Source organism: Bidens hawaiensis, unplaced genomic scaffold (genome assembly GCF_021521415.1).
Source record: "Bidens hawaiensis isolate Kalapana, Puna unplaced genomic scaffold, B.hawaiensis_p1.1 tig00029013_1, whole genome shotgun sequence".
Taxonomy (NCBI): Eukaryota; Viridiplantae; Streptophyta; class Magnoliopsida; order Asterales; family Asteraceae; genus Bidens; species Bidens hawaiensis.
In genome coordinates this window covers 253,164-275,645 of record NW_027494776.1, presented here as the reverse complement: position 1 = coordinate 275,645, position 22,482 = coordinate 253,164, and the positions used below count along the sequence as shown (strand labels likewise).

Genomic DNA, 22,482 nt, shown 5'->3' with positions numbered 1-22,482 from the left:
TCACAATCAACTCAGTCATTCGTGATTGTATTCTCATTCTTTGAAAGAGAATTTTCGATCGATCTTATCCCGATGCAAATTGGAAGTTTCGATGTCATAGTAGGCATGGATTGGTTATCTTTGCACCGTGCCGAAGTCGTTTGTTACGATAAAATCATTCGAATCCCGCTTGTAAGCGGTAAAACACTCAAGGTCCACAGCAAGACTACTCCTAAAAGGCTCAACCTTATGTCATACTCTTAATCCCAAAAATATTTGCGCCAAACGTATGTTCCGTTCCTAGCTCAAGTGGTGGTTAAAGAGCTTAAGGAAAGAAAAATCCAAGACATCTCCATCGTCTGTGACTTCCTCGATGTCTTTCCCGAAGACGTCACCGGTCTTCCACCCATTCGCCCGGCAGAATTCCGAATCGATCTTGTGCCCGGAGCAATACCCGTAGCCAAAGCTTCTTACCGTTTAGCCCCGTCGGAAATGCAAGAGTTATCAAACCAACTCGAAGAACTTTCCGACAAAGGATTTATTCGTCCAAGCTCTTCTCCTTGGGGCGCTCCCGTCCTCTTCGTGAAAAAAGAAAGATGGTTCGTTTCATATGTGCATCGATTATCGTGAGCTTAACAAACTTACTATTAAAAATCGTTATCCTTTGCCACGAATCGACGACCTCTTCGATCAACTTCAAGGCGCAACATGTTTCTCAAAAATCGATCTTCGATCGGGATATCACCAATTGCGTATTCGCGAAGAAGACATCCCAAAAACCGCATTCCGTACTCGATATGGACATTTCGAATTTCTAGTCATGCCTTTCGGTTAAACCAACGCACACGCGGTATTTATTGATCTCATGAACCGTGATTGCAAACCGGTTCTAGATAAATTTGTCATTGTCTTTATTGATGACATCCTCATCTTTTCCAAAACCAAGGCCGAACATGAGTATCACTTGTGTTCCATTCTCGAATTCTTAAGAAACGAACGACTTTACGCCATATTCTCAAAATGTGAATTTTGGCAAAAGGAAGTTCAATTTTTGGGACACATCATCAACGACAAGGGTATTCATGTTGATCCCGCAAAAATCGAAGACGTCAAAGATTGGAAGACTCCGACTACACCCACGGAAATTCGATCTTTCTTCAGTTTGGCCGGATATTATCGGCATTTCATCCAAAATTTTTCCAAGATCTCTTTACCCCTCACTTCCCTAACTCACAAAGGAAAGCCTTATGAATAGGGATCCAAACAAAAAGAAGCATTTAATACTCTTAAACACATGCTTTGCAATGCTCCCGTTCTAACCCTTCCCGATGGAAACGACGACTTTGTAGTGTTTTGCGATGCTCTCACCAAGGTCTCGGTTGTGTTCTCATGAAACGAAGTCAAGTTATCGCGTATGCTTCGAGGAAACTCAAGGTCAACGAGAAGAACTACACGACTAACGATCTTGAACTTGGTGCCTTCGTTTTCGCACTCAAAATTTGGAGACATTACCATTACTGAAAGAAATGTGTGGTTTTTACCAATTACAAAAGCCTTCAACACATTTTTGACCAAAAAGATCTTAACATGAGACAACGAAGATGGGCTGAGTTACTTAGTGACTACGATTGCGAGATTCGCTACCATCCCTGTAAAGCGAATGTCGTGGCCGATGCCCTTAGTCGAAAGGTTAATGTCAAATCTGTCTTACTTCTTAGCGTCACCGTTCAAACCGATCTCTAAGCCAAAATCTATCAAGCCCAACGTACCTCCGTTGACGAAGGCAACATGTACGACGAAATGTCATGTGAAGCCGAGTTTCAACTCGAAACAAAACCTGATGGCTTATTGCATTATCTCAATCGTTTATGGGTTCCCGATCGTGATGACCTTCGTACTTGCATACTCGACGAAGCTCACAAGGCACGATATTCTGTTCATCCTGGTGCGGATAAAATGTATTTCGATCTTCGTTCTACCTTTTGGTGGCCGGGTACGAAGAAAGACGTAGCAACGTACGTTTCAAAATGTTTTACTTGCTCTAAAGTCAAAGCCGAACATCAAAAATCCTTTGGGTTACTCGAGCAACCATCGATTCCTATATGGAAATGGGAAGACATTGCTATGGACTTTATAATGAAACTACCCACTACTCAAAAAGGCAACGATAGCATTTGAGTGACTATTGACCGATTAACCAAGTCCTCTCACTTTATTCCAATTCGAGAAAAATACTCCGTTGAGCAACTTGCCCAAATCTACGTTCGTGAAATCATGTGTCGCCACGGTTTACCTTTGACTATCATCTCTGATCGTGATGCTCGATTCACGTCTCATTTTTGGCGATCACTTCAAGAAACCTTGGGAACTCGTCTTGATCTTAGCACCGCCTATCATCCTCAAACGGATGAACAATCCGAACATACGATTCAAACACTTGAGGACATGCTTCGAGCGTGTGTACTCAATTTTGGTGGGAATTGGGATTCTCACATTCCATACATCGAATTCTCTTACAATAACAGTTTCCATTCTAGCATCGGTATGCCTCCTTTTGGAGCTCTCTACGGTCGCAAATGTCGTTCCCCGATTAGTTGGAACGAAATCGGTGAAGCTCAAATTACCGGACCCGAAATGGTCCAAGAAGCCACCGACCGTATCGACCAAATCCGCAAGAACCTACTTGCCGCTAGAAGTCAACAAAAGAGCTACGCCGACAAACGGCGAAAACCGATCGAATTCAATATCGACGATCTCGTCCTTCTCAAGGTATCCCCTTGGAAAGGAGTTGTTCGTTTTGGAAAGAAAGGAAAACTAGCTCCCCATTTCGTAGGCCCATTAAAGATTCTTAAGCGAGTCAGAAAAGTAGCCTACCGACTCGAACTACCGGAAGAACTCACCGGTGTTCATCCGACCTTTCATGTTTCAAATCTCAAGAAGTGCTTAGCCGAAGGTAGTCTCCATATAACTCTCGACGAAGTACAAGTCAATGAATCAATGATTATGGTTGAACGACCTGTTGAAATCATGGACCGCAATGAAAAGAAAACCAAGCGAAGTCGCATCAAGTTAGTTAAAGTTCGATGGGAATCACGGCGTGGCGCAGAGTTTACATGGGAACGAGAAGACTCAATGAAGGAGAAATATCCACATTTGTTTACATCATCTTAATTTCGGGACGAAATTTCCTAAAGTTGGGGATACTATGGCATTTTTCAATTTCGGGTTATTTTATACTTGTATACTTAATGTAAACCCGACCCGTTTTGTATCCCGAACCTTTCGATATTATTAAAATGATGAATTTTATGTTACATATTTGTTTTATAGTTGTTGGATCTAAAAAAAACACCCTTTTTGGTTCTTAAAATGCCCCGAAAATGCTCAAAAACGAACTCAAGGGACTAAAACTGCTAAAATGGAGACTTGAAGGACCCATTTGTAGTTTATGATTTCTTGGGTCTATAACCAACCCATTTTCATGCAACACCCTTTATGAAATACCCATTCAACTTACCCTATATATACACACCCATCTTCTTCATTTGTGCTTGCTCATTTCCTCATTTCTCTTTCAAATTCATGAATTCTAAGGTTGTTCTTTATAAGCTAATCTTTCATTTTAACTAACTTCTCCATACTTAAAGCTTGATGTTACAACATATATATAATATAAACTCCTTGTTTACCTTCGCTCTTTCATTTCTCCGGTCTCGACCGGTTGAAATGTCGGGCTAGTAAGGCAAGGTTACATGGAGGACTTTGTAGTCCTTGTTTATATATTTAACAAATCTAACCATATAACTTGTTATACTTGCTTAACTTCTGCATATTTTAGTTTATTGTTCATATTTGTCAAGTTCCATGGTATTGGGTATGTGGTGACTAGCCTCGGTTTCATCCCGATTTGAGAACCGAACCAAAAACCGAACTTTTGTTTAAAAGCTTTATTGTTAACTTTTTGAATGTAAAACTTGAGTATTATTATTTATAAGTTATTTTACAATTTCCATGGTAATTGGGTATGTGGTAACCATCCTCGGTCTTATTCCGAGTCAAGGACCGCCCCAAAAAAAAACCGAACTAAACTGAGTTCACTCGCTTAAGACACACAAGTGTGTTTTTAGCCAACAAAACTCATATTTTTCTTCAAGATTATATTTTAAATTAATTTTAGTTAATTTCTAAACATACTTGGCATGTCGGTAACCAACTTGATCTTATAACAAGTTCGGACCGATAAAGTCGTATACTCGCTTAACGAACGTTAAGGTTCTTCACAATAGAACTACATACTTGGTTAAGTCTATTTTGATTTTTATGGAGTTATCTCATAACCTTTATTATTTTAGGAAGTTAACTTTGAGCTTGGTCAATTATCAAGTCTCAAAACGAAAAACCCGAACACTCGTTTAAACCTCATTTTGGTATTCTTATAACCAGGGGTTTTGCAATATTGCATTTTAACCCACATTATTACTTAACATAGGTTGAGTAAAAAAAAGAAAAAAACTAATGAATAGAATACCGAGACCCGGTTTCGAGTAAACTCATTTTACAAAACTCATTTATTTAATTTTTCAAATATTTACATTTTAAATCATAAACTTTATTTATTTACTTTATTTATCATGTATTTTATTTTAAACCCTTCCAAGACTACCTACTAACACAAGACTCATTTAATACAGGTCTTGCTCGTTAAACTGATCTCTCCGATTATTCACGACACTATCTTTCAAGTTATTTGTTAATGTGAGTACTTTTTCATCCCCCATTTTCCATCTTTCGTTTTGGGGGTGGCATTGCATACTTATTGAAATTCAAATGATTTATTCTTATGTCTTAAACCACAACACTTATTGTATATGTTTACTTAAATAAATGCTCGATTTGGTGTTATATGCTTTACATGATTATGTGCAAATTCTTGAATGCTAAGGCGGGTAGCCTCTTGAATGCTAAGGCCGGTAGCCTTATCAAAGTATGATCATACGTTAATTCCGAGTATATATGGTATCCCCATATAGAAAGGTGTCGTCAATGTATTCTTATTGACGATTTCATTATTGTCGTCAATGTATTCTTATTGACGGTTCGTCAATGTATTCTTATTTACGGTTTTATTATCTAAATTGTTGCTATTATTTATTGTTTTCATATACTAGTTATGGATTTCATACTATATACTTATTGTCCAAAACTACGAAAATTGCTCACCAACCTTTGGGTTGACAAACTCTATTTTATGCAATGTTACAGGTTTGATGTTAGCTTGATTGGATTACTTGAAGAAACTTATCATCTTGGCTTTAGGATATTAGAAAATGAAAGAACAAGTTATTTGTTTATCTATCTATTTGGCATTTTGTATGAACAATTGTTGTGTTATTTATGATGATATGGATTTAAATGAGTTGTTTAAATATTGTAACTTTATAGTGTCGTTGAGCAATGAGCAATCATGTCACGCCTCAATGTTTCTGCCTTCATTGGTCGGGGTGTGACACATCTCGCATTACGAAATGAATCGTGGAAGCCTCCCAATAGTCATCTCTCAACTCCAAGCCGTGAATGCCGCTAATGTTCCCACAAACCCTAATGTTTTCACTATCAAGCGATTCACTAACGCTAACCCAATCGATTACTTTGGAACTGAGGGTGCTACAACCCTCCTTCAATGGTTCGAGCATATGGAGAGCGTGTTCCTCCACTGTGCATGTCCGGATGACAAGAAGACCATGTATGCATCAAGTGTTTTCAAATCGAGTGCCCTTACTTGGTGGAATAGCAAGAAGAAAGACATTGGGCTGAGGTTGTCATGGGATGACCTCAAGAAGCTCATGTTAGACTAATTCTGCCCGAAATATGAACTCCGGAATTTAGAAGAAGAATTCTGGAACGATCGGTTCCACAAATTGAGCATCCTTATCCCGCATATGGTTATTCCCTTGGAGCATGCCATTGGCAAGTGTATCACGGGTTTGCCGATGCAAATCCAAGATTCTATCCTTAGTCGTGACCCGAAAGAACTTCATGATGCCATCACCCTAGCCGTACCCTCATTGAAAACCACGTTAAGGATGGGACCTTGACGTGGAAAAGTTCCAAGAAGCCCAATGATAAACCCGTATCCGAGCCCGTTAAAGAGTCCAAGCCCGAATCCTCAAAGCCTGAATCCTCAAGGCCCGAATCCTTAAACATAACCACAACCATAACTCATCTCATTACCACAATAACAAACGAAAGCCCAACTCACAAAACTATGTCGTAGCCCAATCACAAGCCTAACAAGCCCCTCTAACCAAGAAACCATACACCGGCCCCTCACCCATATTGCAACACTTGCCAACGCCACCATCCGGCCCAATCCACTTGCCGAGTGTGCACCAATTGCCACCGAATAGGCCACCTCACCCAATATTATCGAGAGCCAATGAAAACACAACTCAACTCCCCTATTCCCCAACCCATCAGTCAATCATTTCCCAAACTGTATGCCTTACCCTATGCTCCATATCTACCAACTATACGAGCCTGTTATCATTGTGGGAGCCTAAACCATCTTCGCAACACATGTCCAAAACTCGTTTATCAAATTCAAACCTACTCAAGCCCAACCAATCAACTCCAAATATATCAAGCCCAAACTTTCCAACAACAAGCCAATCAAGCCGACCAAGCCTAACTAATGCAAGCCCAACCCATCCAAGCTATTCAACCTCAACCAAACCAAACTGAGCAAACCCAAATGAATTAAGCCAATGAGTTTCAACTTAAGAATCATGGCACCACTTCACACTAGTCCTTATGCCCAAAGACCTACCTCCCCCGAGAAGACAAACGCTACAAGCAACAATTTTATTCATCATTTTCGCATTTATTACTTTTCTTTTTGTTCTTCTTTTTTTGAATAATGTCTCATTGTACTCAAATTTTCAATCTTATTAATGAAATCGAGTTTACGTTGATATATCCATCTTATCTTACTCCCCTCATAAAGTACGACACACATTGCTTATATCTATCTTTAGAATTGTAATTGTTTGCTCATGATCAACTCAATTTAACGACCTATGACCGGTGACCTCAAATGTAATTGTTAGTGGAAACCGGGACCATATGCATGGCTATGTATATGGTTATCTAATAGGAACCGTAATCTGGGCTGCCTATGACCGGTCACTTTTGAACCGGGGCTGTGTACTTGGTTAAGGCATGGCTATCTAATAGGAGCCCTATGCATGCATTTCATTTTATTGATTTTATATTCTCATTTATGATTTATCATTATCTCAATATGATCGCCACAAACTTACACCCTCCTCGTAACGGCTAAACTTCCTCTGGAATTTCACAACTAACAACTTTGCGTCATTATTTCTCTAATTTTGTTAGTTTCTTGTGGTTATCATATGTTTACGCAATTTTTAGCCTCTCATGACCCCCAATGTTTCGTGTATTCGACTTAACTATTGTGATGACTATTTTCATTTACTATAAAAAGAGTTTTTATTTTTGGTTTTTAATACCCGACAACCTGTTACGTCTTTCAAACGTTCTATCTCGATATACATTAACTCTAAAAATTTTGATATTTAAGCTTATTCAATCGTTTTTGTGTGCACTAGTTATCTTGATATTTGACTTCAACGATTTTCTTTGTTTATCAATGGTAGTTAAATTTTGTTTCCCCTTTATTCCGAATTTTGTTTTGATTTTCAAAAAGATTTTTCTTAAACGTGTATGTGTGATTTTTAACCCACCTAACGAAACGAACCATGCGGACCATGCGACAAAATAAGTAATTATGAGTGCACGCATAATTACCGAAACCCTCGCATAGAAGTCATGGTGGGTACGTTGGTGTGCGAACAACTTAGAACCGAGGGACTATAGGACAACGGTACAAATGATATATAATATGACAAGGTCATGGTGCATACGCCGCTGGTACATCCTATATATAAGTGGACTCGTCATATTAACCATTTGTAGCGTTTTTTGAGTCACCCGTACATCCGAGTTGTTTCATTTTATTATGAAAATAATTTAGTATTTTGGTTTATTCTTATTTTAATTTTCTTTATTCTAATTTCGAGACGAAATTTTCAAAAAGTTGTGAATACTGTAAGGTTTGTCAAATTTCAAACTTGAAAACCCGAGCCGTTCAAAATTATATATATATATATTTTTTCTTTTGTTTCCTTATTTAACTAAAAGGATGAATTATTGTTATTATTTTATTTAATCATTACTGTTTTAAGTTCGTTACGCGAGTATTTAAATCATGAAGTCATTATCCATATTTTTCGAACTGAAAATCCTTTAACTATGGTAGTGTTAAAATTTATAAATGCTAATATGAATTTTATAAATCTGAAAGGGTTATATTTTTAAATATTTGATTCCATATAAGGGTATAGTTGGAAGGCTGTTATGTCAAATTGAGAAACTTAATTTATGTCCTGTACGTGACATCGTCATGTCTTTATGGAAACAACCCCGGTCGTCGTTGCGGTCTTTACGACTAGCAATCAACACCATATTAGAAACCAAATCTGTCAATTAATTACACCGTTGGACTAGTGATCTTTTGATGAGCATTTCGCCAACATTTTTAGAACTTATAGTCATGTATTAATCACCGAATAATCGAGCGAAAATCGTGCCGGTTTCCATAGGTAGATGACGCGTTAATATATATATATATATATATATATATATATATATATATATATATATATATATATATATATATATGTGTGTGTGTGTGGGTGATCCCCCTATTTAATCACACCCCGCGCTCTCTTGTCCCTTAACTCATCGATCCATACTTTTATTACGTCTCCGCTGCCACAAGTGAACTCCGGCCAAACCGTTTAAGTCGTCGATTAGACCACCTCTCGAGGTAATTATTATATTAGTTCTCCTCGTCCCTACCTTTTAAAATGAAAGCTTACGTTTATTTTTCTATTTTTATTTATTATTTATTTTTTCAATTGAAAACACTAAAACCAAATTTTGAAACTTCAATTTGGTGTGTGTTCTCGGAATTAACCAGAGCCTATTTTCTTGAAAACTTATTCCCTCTGTTTCAGGTCACTATTAACCAAAATGCAAAAATTATTTATCCATAACTGTATTATATTGTATGTAGTGGTATGAGTTTCTTTCAATTAAATATTATATTATATTTTATTTATTTAGTTTCTTTTTGGTAAATAGCTAACCAAACTTGGTTCTGCTCTAATATTTAAATATTAGATAATTATTATTAATGTCTTTATTATTTTAAAGTGTTACAAGTCTTATAAATATGAACGAATATAATAAGACTTTAATGAATAAATCGTATGTGAATAATAAGGAACTTCAACGAAATTATGTCTTTTATTTATTAATAAAAATTTTGCGGATCTTTTGAAATTATCGGGTCTTTCAAAATAATTTATAAATTATGTCATTAATTCTTATTATAAATAGCATACAATATTGTTTTACATATAAACATTTCAAGAATTTTCGTACGACCGTTAAAGTAAATTGAAGTCTAAATGGTAATAATAAATATTGGTTCTACATCAGTTACTTTTAGTTCAGGGATTTCTCTTATTCGAATATCGCTAATAGATTAGGACCACTCGTTGAACCGAACTTTATTCGTTGAAAACAAAAAACTTATTTTTGTTTAACTTTCTCGTTATTATATATATATATATATATTGAACCGAATATTCGTAAGTCTATAATATACATATATTATATTCTCTTTTATTTGTAAATATTACATAAACCTAATAATAATAAATGCTAATAATAATAATAACCATAGTAATTTTGATAGTTAAACTAATAATATGTAAATTAAAATTTTACTTGAACCCCCCATAGAATCCTAAATACGTCATAAGTCTTGTTATTATAATTATTTCGTATATAATTAATTAATATATCGTTAACAATTAGGCCATTTTTGTTGACGTACCTCGATAAGTGCAATCGTTGTCATCCTAATTTTATCATCATATCAACATTTATTCCATCTATAAGGTAAGTATTTCACATCCCCTTTTTACCGTTTTACATTTTGGGGGCGTTATGCGTTCACAACTCAATCATTTTATTTCACTACAATTCCATTATTTGCGTTTTATGATATTGCTCAATTAGTTATATGTGCAATGTGACTATGTGTTTATTTTATGTTTTGGTGGTTGGTATCTCATCCTCATCCTCATTAGTATGATCATATGCCGTCGGAGTAGCTCATTATCTACGTGATTCGAGTGAAAGGACAATTTTTATATTTATTGTTATGCTAGTTGTAGTAGTTCATATTTATCGCAAGGAATTGTAATTTTCAATATTCTATGTATTCAAAAACCGTGATTACTTGCTCAGCTTTATGTTGACAAACTATATATTTTCACGCATGGCGCAGGTAGCTATATTGGATGAAGCATGAGATTAAAGAGTAGATTGGACTTTAGGTTGCATGAGTAATAAAGATAGATTTTGTTCTTATTTATTGAAGTTGTAATGTTATTTAATTCGAGACAATGTTTGTGTGTTTTGCGTACGTGAATTATATGAAATAAATAATTTACATATTGACACGTGTATTTACTTTAGTTTCTTTTGAGCTATGATACAATTATGTCGCGTCCCGACATATTTCGCCTTAGGTTGGGGTGTGACACTATCGGACATCTCTACATGGTTAGATTAGGGATAGCAGTACTTTCCTATCTTATGTGTATGGTTAAAACTTACCGTAATATAAAAACATTCATTGATAAAGCCTAGATAGTTTTGGTCAAGTACCTAATTCGTTAAAGCCAATGACTCTGATACCATCTTATCACACCCGGCCTCGGTGCCTAGACGTATATCAGAATAGTTGATACCGATTTTGTAAATATGTAAGAATGGCAGTATTTTATATAAATAATATTGTTTTATAAAATGTGTGCTTTTAAATACTCGTTTGATATTTAAAATACATGTCTTTCTAAGACATAATTTACATAAATTCTAATTTTGAAATATCTAATCCATCAGATAGCTTCTAATGAATATATCTCCAATACTTCCAATCAGTCTTTTCTTGTCTTATCTAACCTATCTGATTTTCAGAAAAAAAAAATTTTAAAATAGGTCAACATACACCTGGTGAAAAACCCTAAATCGATTTCAAATATTTTCATGTTCTTTTATGAAATCAATAATAATACATTCGTGATTAATCATTAGGTACCCAAAAAAATTGGGGTATATTATCCTAAGTACTCAGTACAATTAAACATATACACAAAATCAATACTTTGAAATGGCCTAGTTAACCTTCTATGGCATGCCTATGATTTGGATGATCTCAAAGATCTATTGAAGCGCCATGTATGAATGGATCCAGACACACGTGGACTTTAATTTGAGTGTTCATTTCTTAGTATTGTAACATAAGGTTAATGAATTAAGGATCCTATTCAAACATTATGACTCTTGATGGAGCCTATTATATATATATATTATTATATAAATATTTCCTATACTTTTTAGTACTTGAGCTAGGTTTCTATTGAATATTATTTTTAAATGGTTCATATATGGGTTTTAGGAGTTTAAGTGACAACAAGATAAAATGAGGTACCTTTACTAAGCTTGAAACCTATGAGTGAAAACTTAAACGTATATTTTATATTACAAGATATTATTATTATTATTATTATTAAATTACCTAGATATAAACAAAAAGTATCATGTAGTTTACTTATAATGATGGCTAGCAAAATGAATTATATAGATTTCCTAGTATATGAATATGGCTATGAAGTTTGTTCGTTTCGTATAGGGTATCATAAAAGAAAGTTTGTATCTAATTTATTTGGGTCATCCAAGATTTGGAGCTCACGATTTCAGATGAATATCAATAGTAGGGCCCACAAAACAATTATAGACATCTAAATATAAGGCCATGCAAGACCACAAATAAATGGAGAGGAGGTCACACAGAACGGAGGGGAGGGAGCCGCAAGTTTTGTTGGAGGTTACGATTGGAGCAATTTGGAAAAGTCCATCACAAGAAAAGAATTAATAAAGGAGGTTGCTGCTCATAATAAAAGAGAGGGGTAAAGCACGTGTTGGTTCGGTTAGAGAGCGTTCAGGATCAACGCTTACTCATCCAAACAATATTATTATTTCGTTTGAATTTATTGGTTTCTTCATCGTTATTTGAACTTATTTATTTTGGTTTGTTCTTAAGTATGATTGTAGGGTAAACATTATAGACGCCCTAGGTTTTATGATGAACTTTTGTTGACGTTTGACGTTTATTCGAATTATGCTCTTATTTATGGTTTTATGTTTAGTAAACAGTTCGCTTTTATTTATTCGATGTGCGTGTGTGCTTAGGTTTGTTTGATGATATTTATTGTTTTACAGAGTCTTATGTGAATGTCTTTCATATAATAGGATTTGGTTATGCAATTTACTATGTGTTCTTGACTATTTTATGGTTGATTTGCGATAATACCATAGAAACAATAACAATTAATCAAATAGATATAAGTGTACTGCTAATCTAAATATCTGTGAGGTGATAGATTATGTAATAAGTCTTTATTGGTAAATTGCTAGAATCAGTTCTTCGTGACTATTCCATCTATTTTTGGTTTCTCGATTTTGTCTATCTAGTCGAGTTAAATATTAAACTACCTTTAACTTCCGTACTGTGAGGTAGTATTTCATTTAAAGTTACTTTTTCATAATTTTTTGGATAACTGTGAGAAAGTCTGACATTAAAACTGGTGTTTTTAATAACTTAATAGAAATCCTTAGGTGTCTTCTTGAGAAGGGTCACGGGTCATGTTCGGGTTTTGTTTAAGTGACTATTTTAAGTTCACTGGTCCATAACAAAGCATTTTTTGATTAATTGATAACAGATACATTAAGGATTCTAGCCTAGGTGGATTTTCATCATCATTTGATTAAATCACATTTAATCGTCTTTAGTTTTGTTAATTTGTTTTAATTAGTTAAATTTAGTTTTACAGTAACCCCCCCCCCCCCTAAAAATAAAAATAAAATATTTGCATCTATTAGTTAATTTTAACTAGCTAGATTACGTAATTTAAAGAGTTCTGTGGGTTCATTTATCCAGAATTACTTAGTTGTACTACAGTCGACCGTTACACTTGCCGGTTAGTAATTTTAGTTAAGTTTAAGAGTCTAGATTAGCATATTTTTAGTTGATAAACTTATAACTACTTTCAGCATGTCAACTCTTAAAGAGTTTGTAAAAGACAAGGCGCATTCACCTTTCTTCTTAGTGTCAATTAGTTTGTTCAAATGTTTTGAAAAGGTTAACATATTCACCACTCATATTTTTTTCGATGAACTTGTTTTGTGTAAGACCCCGAATCCCGGGAATCCTACAGTTGGTAATCATACCCGAAATTCTTAAAAATTTAAAACCAAACAAGTTCATCTTATTAAAATCAGTTCAGAGTAATTAAACAGCGAAATAATAAACATAAAAATTCCCAAAAACCAAGAAAAGTGTCCAAAACCAAAATTTAAATGCTTATAATAATAAATTAAAAGAAATAGTTTGACTTATTAATTCTTCGACTAGATGTGCCTTCAACCGTTCGAGTAGTCTCCAGCACGTCCAAGCGGTAATCTCCAATCCTCAACCTGAAAATCAATCTAACATACACACAAAGTCAGCTTGAGCTGAGTGAGTTCAAGTTTTCCATAAGTAACAACCAATAAACAATTTAACTCCATAAGTATAAAATGTAGGAGAAAATCATAAGTAATTAGTTATATAACTTTCCTTGGTCAAGTCATAGGTAAATAAAATAATAAATAACTCTTCTTGATCAAATCATAAGTAAATAAAACATTAAACATCTTTTCTTGATCAAACACACAACACGGGTCTCCTCACCCCAGGTCTTCCCCGAGTAATATATTTGACTCGGCCGCAGTTTAACAAAAACTAACAAAATCATGCAACACGAGCCTCCTCACCCCGGGTCATCCCCAAGTAATATATTTGACTCGGTCACAGTTTAATAATACAAAAGCCACGCAACACGAGCCTCCTCACCCCGGGTCATCCCCGAGTAATATATTTGACTCGGTCACAGTTTAACACACCTAAACACGTGATACGGCCCTCCTCACTCCGGGTCTTCCCCAAGTAATATATTTGACCCGACCACGGTTTAGCAGGACGGCGGGCGTCCTCACCCCGGGTCATCCCCAAGTAATATATTTGACCCGCCGGGACATAAACATGCAACACGGGTCTCCTCACCCGGGTCTTCCCCAAGTAATATATTTGACCCGGTTACAGTTTACCCACACATACATATCCACATACACACTTACCGACATCAATTTCAAGCATTCAACCAAACCATATCATCACATTCAATCCATAAATAATGGATAATCTAGAAATTAATACTAGGCTTAATAGTATCCTCGAGCATAGACTATAAATAATGTATGTAACCTTAAGGAATATAAGACCATAAACGAGTCTAAAATATCCTAAGGCATAGAAAATAATTCAAACATAGCTTTCAAAATGCACAATCACGAATAAGACCATGTAATACAATCCAAATAGTTTAAGCGATTAGAATCGAGTAAAATTTGTAATAGGGTGTGTATGCTAGCCCAAAATGTAAAAAGAGTAAAAAGAGCATCATGAACTCACCTGACACAAGACACGAATTCACCACAAGCTAGAGGGCCCCTAAGTATCCCCACAACTCAAACACCTGTCGGTTAACATACAATCAATACTAACGACACCGAAAGGACTCGTTTATCCTACGAGACATTCTAACACGGCTCGAGTTACCTAAAGCCTCGACCTCATCAAACTCAATCATAACAGCCCCTGGGGCCTTACATTTACCAACACGAACCTTAGATACTCCCGGGAATAAAGAATTCCCAAATTACCCCCGGAAGCACTAGCTGATACTAACACGCACGTTTAAGAGTTGTTTAGGAGATTAACATCCAACTCAGCCCCGTGTGGACCCATTATGATAAATTCACAGCCAACGAGTCCACACAACGCTACACGAGTCGAATGGGTCTGTAATTCGTAAGTACAACGCAATAACTATTCAATAAACGCGAATATGCGTTGTACCGACCCATTTGAGTAACCGACAACCAAGTCAGCCCCATTACTTATAAAAACAAGTTTCCAACAGCCCGTACATCAAACCGAGGTCCCCCGAATTGAATTGGTCATTAATTACTTCAACACTCGCGTTAAACGCGACAATTCACTATTCTAGACAACCGAATCCTAACTTTCAATCTACCACTAGTTGACCAATCAAACAAGCACCAAAGTGCATGATACAAAAGTATATTATATTAGACATACCTAGGAAGATTATGGAGCAAAGCCTCACTTAAAACAGCCCCGAAAGGTACTCGAATGGACAGCCACCGGTTAAGCCTAAAACAAACGAATAGATCAATAACGAGTATAACGTGCAGATTTTAGCATGTAAAGATTTATTTTATTACATAGGAAAATCATAGAAATAAATTATGAAATTTTTACCAGAGTTGAATAAATGTATTAGATTTATAAAAATATTTTTCTTATAATTTTCCAGTAGACACAAAAATCATAAAATTCTTCCAACACAGAAAGGTGTGTGCAGCTATTTCAGTGCGCAACAAAATGGTTTTATTTTTATAAAAATCATTACCAACCAAATTAAACGATTACAATTGGGTTTGATTCCTAACTCAAAATACTAAGTTCCAAAAGTGGAACCAACCAATTTGGACTTGTCGAAAAAGAGTGATGATGTCGGGAATACAGACCAGAATCCGTCATCCCGAATCAGCTTGGACCCTCGATCTTATAAGATCATAAAAACCATTCAAATCTTGTCCAAAAATTACATATTATACCTTTCTGGAAACTAGACTCAAAGTAGAACATCATAGAAACAAGAATTAATCAAAAACATTAAATTTTCATCGAGTTACAGACCGAACAATAAACGTGTATGAATCTGTCAGAAACTGCTATAATCAAAACTTAACCCTAACTTTTTCAACAAAGGGTTTAATGGTGAAAAATAGTTATATTAATATTATACTAACCTTGAATTGGAGTTTGGCACCTCGGGAATGGCTGGAAAAAGGAAAAAATGCAGGTGTGGGGCTGGTAGAGAAGAGAGGCAAGGTTAGGGTTAATTATTATAAAATGTTACACTTAGACCCTCGAACTTGTAAAACGAGATGTCTTGAGCCAAAAGGTTAATTAAAATGACTTTCGAGGATGTCTAGAGGGTCCTTTAAGATGCCAAATCGGGTCTCGGTTAATGCATAAACTCTACAAGGCTTACTTTCTTATTAACGAAATTTAATGGGCGTTACATTCTAATAACTTGATGGCTTTTAGATGCTTAAATTATCATGAATAGGTTTACAAAAAAACCCTAATCTTTTGTTGATCCAGCTGTAGACCGTATTGGTCTAGTTTTATCTTTTCAAAACTCGTTAATAATAATTTTTGGTTCAATTTATAAGTTCAAAACTCCATTTCTATTAAAATAATGAAATTTTATGTGAGACGTACCATATAATAATAAGACGGTCCATATATTTCTCAGTTTGACCCTTTAACTGAACCATTGTTGTGACAATGTGTAAATTAGATTAGGCGGTCTGTTTTAATGAGATGGACCGTATCACATTGAGAGGATCTGTATAATCTTATGACAGGTCGTCAAATCTTTTGATCATGACCCGCATGAAAATAGTTTGAAACGGACTGTATGAAGGGAATTACGGTCCGTCTAATCCTTATTTTGTCCTGCTATAGTTGAAAATCATTTGGAACCCTTACGCTATTTGTTTAAGTGTTCTAAGATCGTATACATGCCTAAAACACTTTGTATGGCTTCTGTAAGTCATCTTTACTGAGTTTGATCGATAATAGTTTGGATGCTTACTTAAACGAATGAAACGAACTTTAAACAAGTTGTTAAACATGCTTACCCTACTTCCAAGCTATATCAGAGCCTAAGAATTAATGGGAATGACTTTTAGTACTACTGAAGTACTTAATCAGCCTTTGAACTTCAACAAAACCTCCTTTCCTAGCTTATTCTTGCACAAGCACACTAAGAACACTTAGTTATACTTGATTTGAAAGTAATTGATGATTATAACTGGTTGTGGGATGAAAATGAGCGTGCATGACCCTCCTTTTATAGTCCCAGTGCTTAGGATGAGTCATAATCTAGTGTTGGCACGTAATGGTCGTGGATCGACACATCATGCTAACACAAACAGTTATACGGACCGTGTAACTTCGCAATTAAGATTGATTTATACGGACCGTCTGAGAATTGTAGGCGGATAAGATGGTTCGTCTCAAGAGCTTTATTCTTATCCGGATTACCTTTGATACGAATCTTTTGAACATTAGATGGCCTGTTTATTCTGATGTTTGCTTAATTACATATTAGACATTAAACTTTAACTTTGGCTTAATAACAAATTAGCGCTTCAACGTTCAAAATTGTCAAATCTGTCACCGAATATTACGGTGTATTACAGTTATATCATGTGCATGTTGATTTGTGCAGTCATAATTTTCATTTTCTTCCTTTAGTATTATTGACTTTTGCTTTTGCTTTTTCTTTTTCGTTAACGTAAAGTACATTATAATCGTTATGGATATGAGTTCTAATAAACCCTATACTTTATAAGTTGTTATCATTTCTACTTAGTTATTCTTTATTTATATAATGTTTCACGTTTCAGTCTACACTTTGGGAGTTAGCATGCCGCAACACACGTGTGTGATTCAATAGTTTTACACCTATTTTCGTACATACAATATTCAGCGGCCCCATTTAATTTTCTGCGTTTTACGTTTTGGTCTAATATTTTAGAGTTAACACAAACACATGGTTCAACGTGCTTACCTCTATTTTCTGTTTAGTTTAACGGTTCCGCTGTAACGGTCGTGTTCTAATAACTAGTTACCTATAATTAGAAATCAAGATTATATTCATAGGTTATGACGAGGGAGGTTGTCTATACTTAAATTATCTATATGTACTAGTAACTTTTGATTTAATTAGATGATCGTATAACTCTTAATCTTAAAATATAAAAGAATTCCAAAGAGTATGCTAGTGTATTAAAAAAAAGGTCCTATAGCTTAGACCTAAGACTGCTCGTATATAAGCAATGCATTAGCACAAAGAAGTTTCATAACTCTTTTGAGTATATTTATGGAATGTGGAAACTCTATCAGATTACCAGGTTGCCGCTACTTGAAGTTGTCACTACTACAAGTTACAATTACTTCAAGTTGCTAGTGACACAGATTCGCTACTTATGGTCTAGTTTCCACTAGTGACGGTTTCCACTAACCTCAATTATTATTGACGATGAGTTTCAACTTTTTTTTAGAACATGATCATCAGTTTTGACAAACCATCATATTTCTTTTTTCTTTTGGGTGTGCAACTTTTCATTAACTATTTTCCATTAACTGTTGAGGGCGTCGCCTCCTACCCTTCCAAGAGGGCATTCCCCAGGGAACCCAATGAACCATCGAGTTTGAAGTGGTAGTAATGAGTGTACTTTTGTACAATTGTGTACTTTATACATTCTAACTTGTAATACTGTTTATATTCATTCATCTTTAATGTTAGTGAAACCAAATAAACTTATAGCCTTGATGAGAATAAAATCACCTAGCTTATTATACCACTCATCCATGCATGTCATCAATCTTGTCCATCAACACATTGATATGTATATTGTACAACCCAACATGTTTTCAGGGTATTTATAACAACTTAACAGGATATTTTTAAATTAAGTTGGAAACTTTTAGAAACCAGGGTATTGTGACTGTATTTTCGGTCGCAAGTAGCATTTGCGATTGCGTTGTGAGAGAAAAAGAAAAGAAAGAAAGAAAGATATGATGACGGAAAAACCTCTATGGGTAATCTCATTTTGCGATCTAGGGTTCCTTTTGAACTAGAATTTAATCTAATGGACATGAATTACCTTAAGACTATTTACCACATTGACCCTTGTTATTTTAAAGACTAATTAATCATCATTGGCTTAATGTCCCTGACTGATCACCATTAACAATATTTCACTGTTAATAACCATAATTGACCATCAACGACGTGAAATGATTTAATTGACAATGACCTTAAATGGTCACCAGAACTCTAATTAATCATGATATAAATCATTAATGACCTTAATTCAGACCACATGAACTTATGAACTTGAGGCCCAAATTTTCTATGACCAATTTAGGATGTAATTAGTTTTAACTTTTATTTGTTTTTTTATCATATTTTAGCGAATGATCTATATCTTATTTTTATTTGTCTTTCTATACATTTGCGACTGATTTGGGAGTAAACATAAATAAGCTAACGAGTCAAAAAGTGAAAACATAAATAAGTATAACACACCCATGGGCGCACCCCTGAAACAAATAAGTTAAAAATGCCACATATGAGGTAAATATGAACCGCTGTCAGTATCAGAGCTGTGTAGGAATATATACCAACTAGATTGTGCCACATGTACGGTACGTAGGCGCTAAATCATTGTGACAGCCACGCAAGGGTGACAACAATACTGAGCGATGGGTCCTGTGCAAACTGGTATCTATGACCTCCGCTATGGCAGCTGCAGAAGTGACAAACCGTACATCAAGCTATAAATGCATCCGACTATAAATACAAGACTCTATCACACGATAAAGGATTCCAACCTCACTCTCTCGACTCTCTTTATACTTACTACTTACCTTGTTGATTCTTTCACCCGAATGGTGGTTATAGGAAGCCCCTTTCCTATAACGCAGCTAAAGGCGTTGTTAGTTTTGTATATCACCACACATTCACTCTTGGATTCCGGATTCTTGGCTAATCAAACACTATGAAATATCCGTTTGACTCCGGTTAAACTCGTTTTTCTTTAGGAGCGTATATAGCTTATTATATGACGACCGTTTTACGATAAAAGTTCCTAGATTCCAATAGTTCGACCAAACAAAATAACAAATGTAATACCTCGTAACTCTTATAGTTTGCACGTTACAATACGTAAATATATGAAACAACCTCGATATTATACAACTCAACAATGCATACCTAGAGAATACACTTATTAAATGTCAATAAGACAATATATATTAAAACTTCCAATAGGTTGAAATTGTAATTAGTCAATAGTAATGCTAATTGTGTTATAGTTTTAAGTGCCAACAATATAATAAGCAATATTGTACAATGCACTATGTAAATCGGTCTACAGTTAGCAAGCCATGAAGTGAAGGAGGTTTGGGTGTAATTCCATGAAGTAACCAAAAATTATTTTGTTGGGGTCATGATGTGGATTAAATACAATGTAAACACGAGAAAATATCTCATGATCTTTCTAACATTAATGGGCCTTCTTTTTCCTTTATATGGTTATAAGTTATAACCACCTCTTATACTATTCAAAGGAAACATCTGGTTGAAAGTTACAGCCGTCAGCTAGTTAAATCACTAATCTTTCATGAAAAACATGACGTGGATAAAAAAAAACTTACTGACCGATTAGGATGTTACCAACGAATTACAGTCGGTTATCATGGTTGACCGCCGTGGAAAATTTACCGACTAATTAAGGATGGATATTCTATGATTTAAATGATCCGTGTAGTGGAAGAATTTCTTAGAGCATCCACAATAGGCAATCTTGGGATGTTTTTGAGGAAAAATGATGATGTGGATGAGAGAAGTTATTATGTGAAGGAGAGAGGGCATTGTAAAATTCTTGGTAAAGAATGTTTCAAGAATGAATTTGTGAGAAAAAATGAAAGAGTGAGGAGAGAGAAGAGAGGAAAGATCGGGTATTTTGGTGAGGCAAATCCTATGTGTCACATAAAAAAAACCAACACAAACATCCTTATTGGTGATGGTCTTACTTCACGTCCACCGTGACACTCCTTTTTTCTATATTTTCTTAGAGTCTCACTCGCTTAAGGGTTTTATCAAAGGCACAATGTTTGCATTGGGGCTGCACTTCTCAAATAACCACACGTCATGAAGAGCACTTCTCAATTAAAATAAATAAATAAATAACATTTTTTCTGTGGATATAGACCTATAGTGTGATATTTGTGGGAACAATCAGTATGGTAATGTGGAGGTAAAATGAGAGATATGAAAAGGTTGTGAGGTAGCATTGACATGTTATATATGAGAGAATAATAGGGTATTATCGATGTGATATTCTACTCAATAATGGTTTAAGATGCTACTTTAAGATCAGACATTATCAAAAAATGTGTTTAATTAGAATATATACTAACAAGGCTAAGGATGGGAACATACATTTTTATGTAGCATTGACAAGTTATATGTGAGAGAATAATAGGGTATTATCGATATGCTATTCTACTCAATAATGGTTTAAGACGCTACTTTAAGATCTTAAGATGATCTCCATATATTATATATATTATACAAATCTATATGCATATCATTTGATATATCACAAAACAAACCCCTGGGTGGTCAAACAAACACCAGTTTTACATATTATTTATTTGCTTTAATACATGACATCCTTCAGAAGCTTGTACCTTCGGGGAGCAGTCCTCGGTGAAGGAGCTCCGGTAGGTGACTTTCCTTTATCCGATTTACTCTCTTCACGCTCTTGTTGCTTGATCTTGTTACCGGAGTATTCTGACCGGTTGCTAACTCCAGTGTCCACTTTTGAGGCTGGTTTCTTCAGAAAACCTCCGTGTTTAGCGGTTTGTGTTTCATCTGTTAGGCACCAGTTACATACCTCCGAAGGCTCCGATGATTCGTTATAACTGTTGCTACAGTACCTATAAGTTGAACATGATGCAAACTATTTAAAAGAAGAATTAATATTCATGTCGTTTACCATAGATTTGTGTGTGGGAGACAAAGATACGGTGGTTGTAGGAAACGTACGAGTGTTGGAAGCGGTGGTGACACTTGGTACAGCGGATAATCTTGTCAGGGAATCCCTCGTCACCACACATACAACACACTCTTTCAACCTCCATCATTTCTTACCAACCATAATCATTCTCATACACAGAGAATTTAAGAGAGCAGGTGTCTGTATATATATATATATATATATATATATATATATATATATATATATAAGGGTAAGGATCCTAAGAGAATCATTGGTAAATTGAGAACTTTGAGAACCATTTTGGACCACTAAAAAAACCCTTTAAAAAATATTAAAAAAACTATAAAACAAACAAAACCAAAAATTTTAAAAAAGTAAAAAAACCAAAATTCTTATATTTCATTCCGGTTTCATTAAAAAAAAACCGAATTTTTTTTTTCTTTTTAATTTGTATTATACCTATATACATATGTATACTTTTATTTAATCTCTAGTTACGTAATA

The 22,482-nt window shown here is 35.1% G+C and overlaps 1 protein-coding gene across 1 annotated transcript; it reads right to left on the bottom strand.

Moving 5' to 3' along the window:
- Positions 1-21,630: 21,630 nt before the first annotated feature.
- LOC143578089 (uncharacterized) lies at positions 21,631-22,136 on the bottom strand. The gene is made up of 2 exons (XM_077061756.1): positions 22,026-22,136; positions 21,631-21,916 (listed from the first exon to the last, which is right to left on the bottom strand). Exons 1-2 carry the CDS (start codon positions 22,121-22,123, stop codon positions 21,637-21,639), a joined length of 378 nt encoding a protein of 125 aa, XP_076917871.1. The 5' UTR covers positions 22,124-22,136; the 3' UTR covers positions 21,631-21,636.
- Positions 22,137-22,482: the final 346 nt, after the last annotated feature.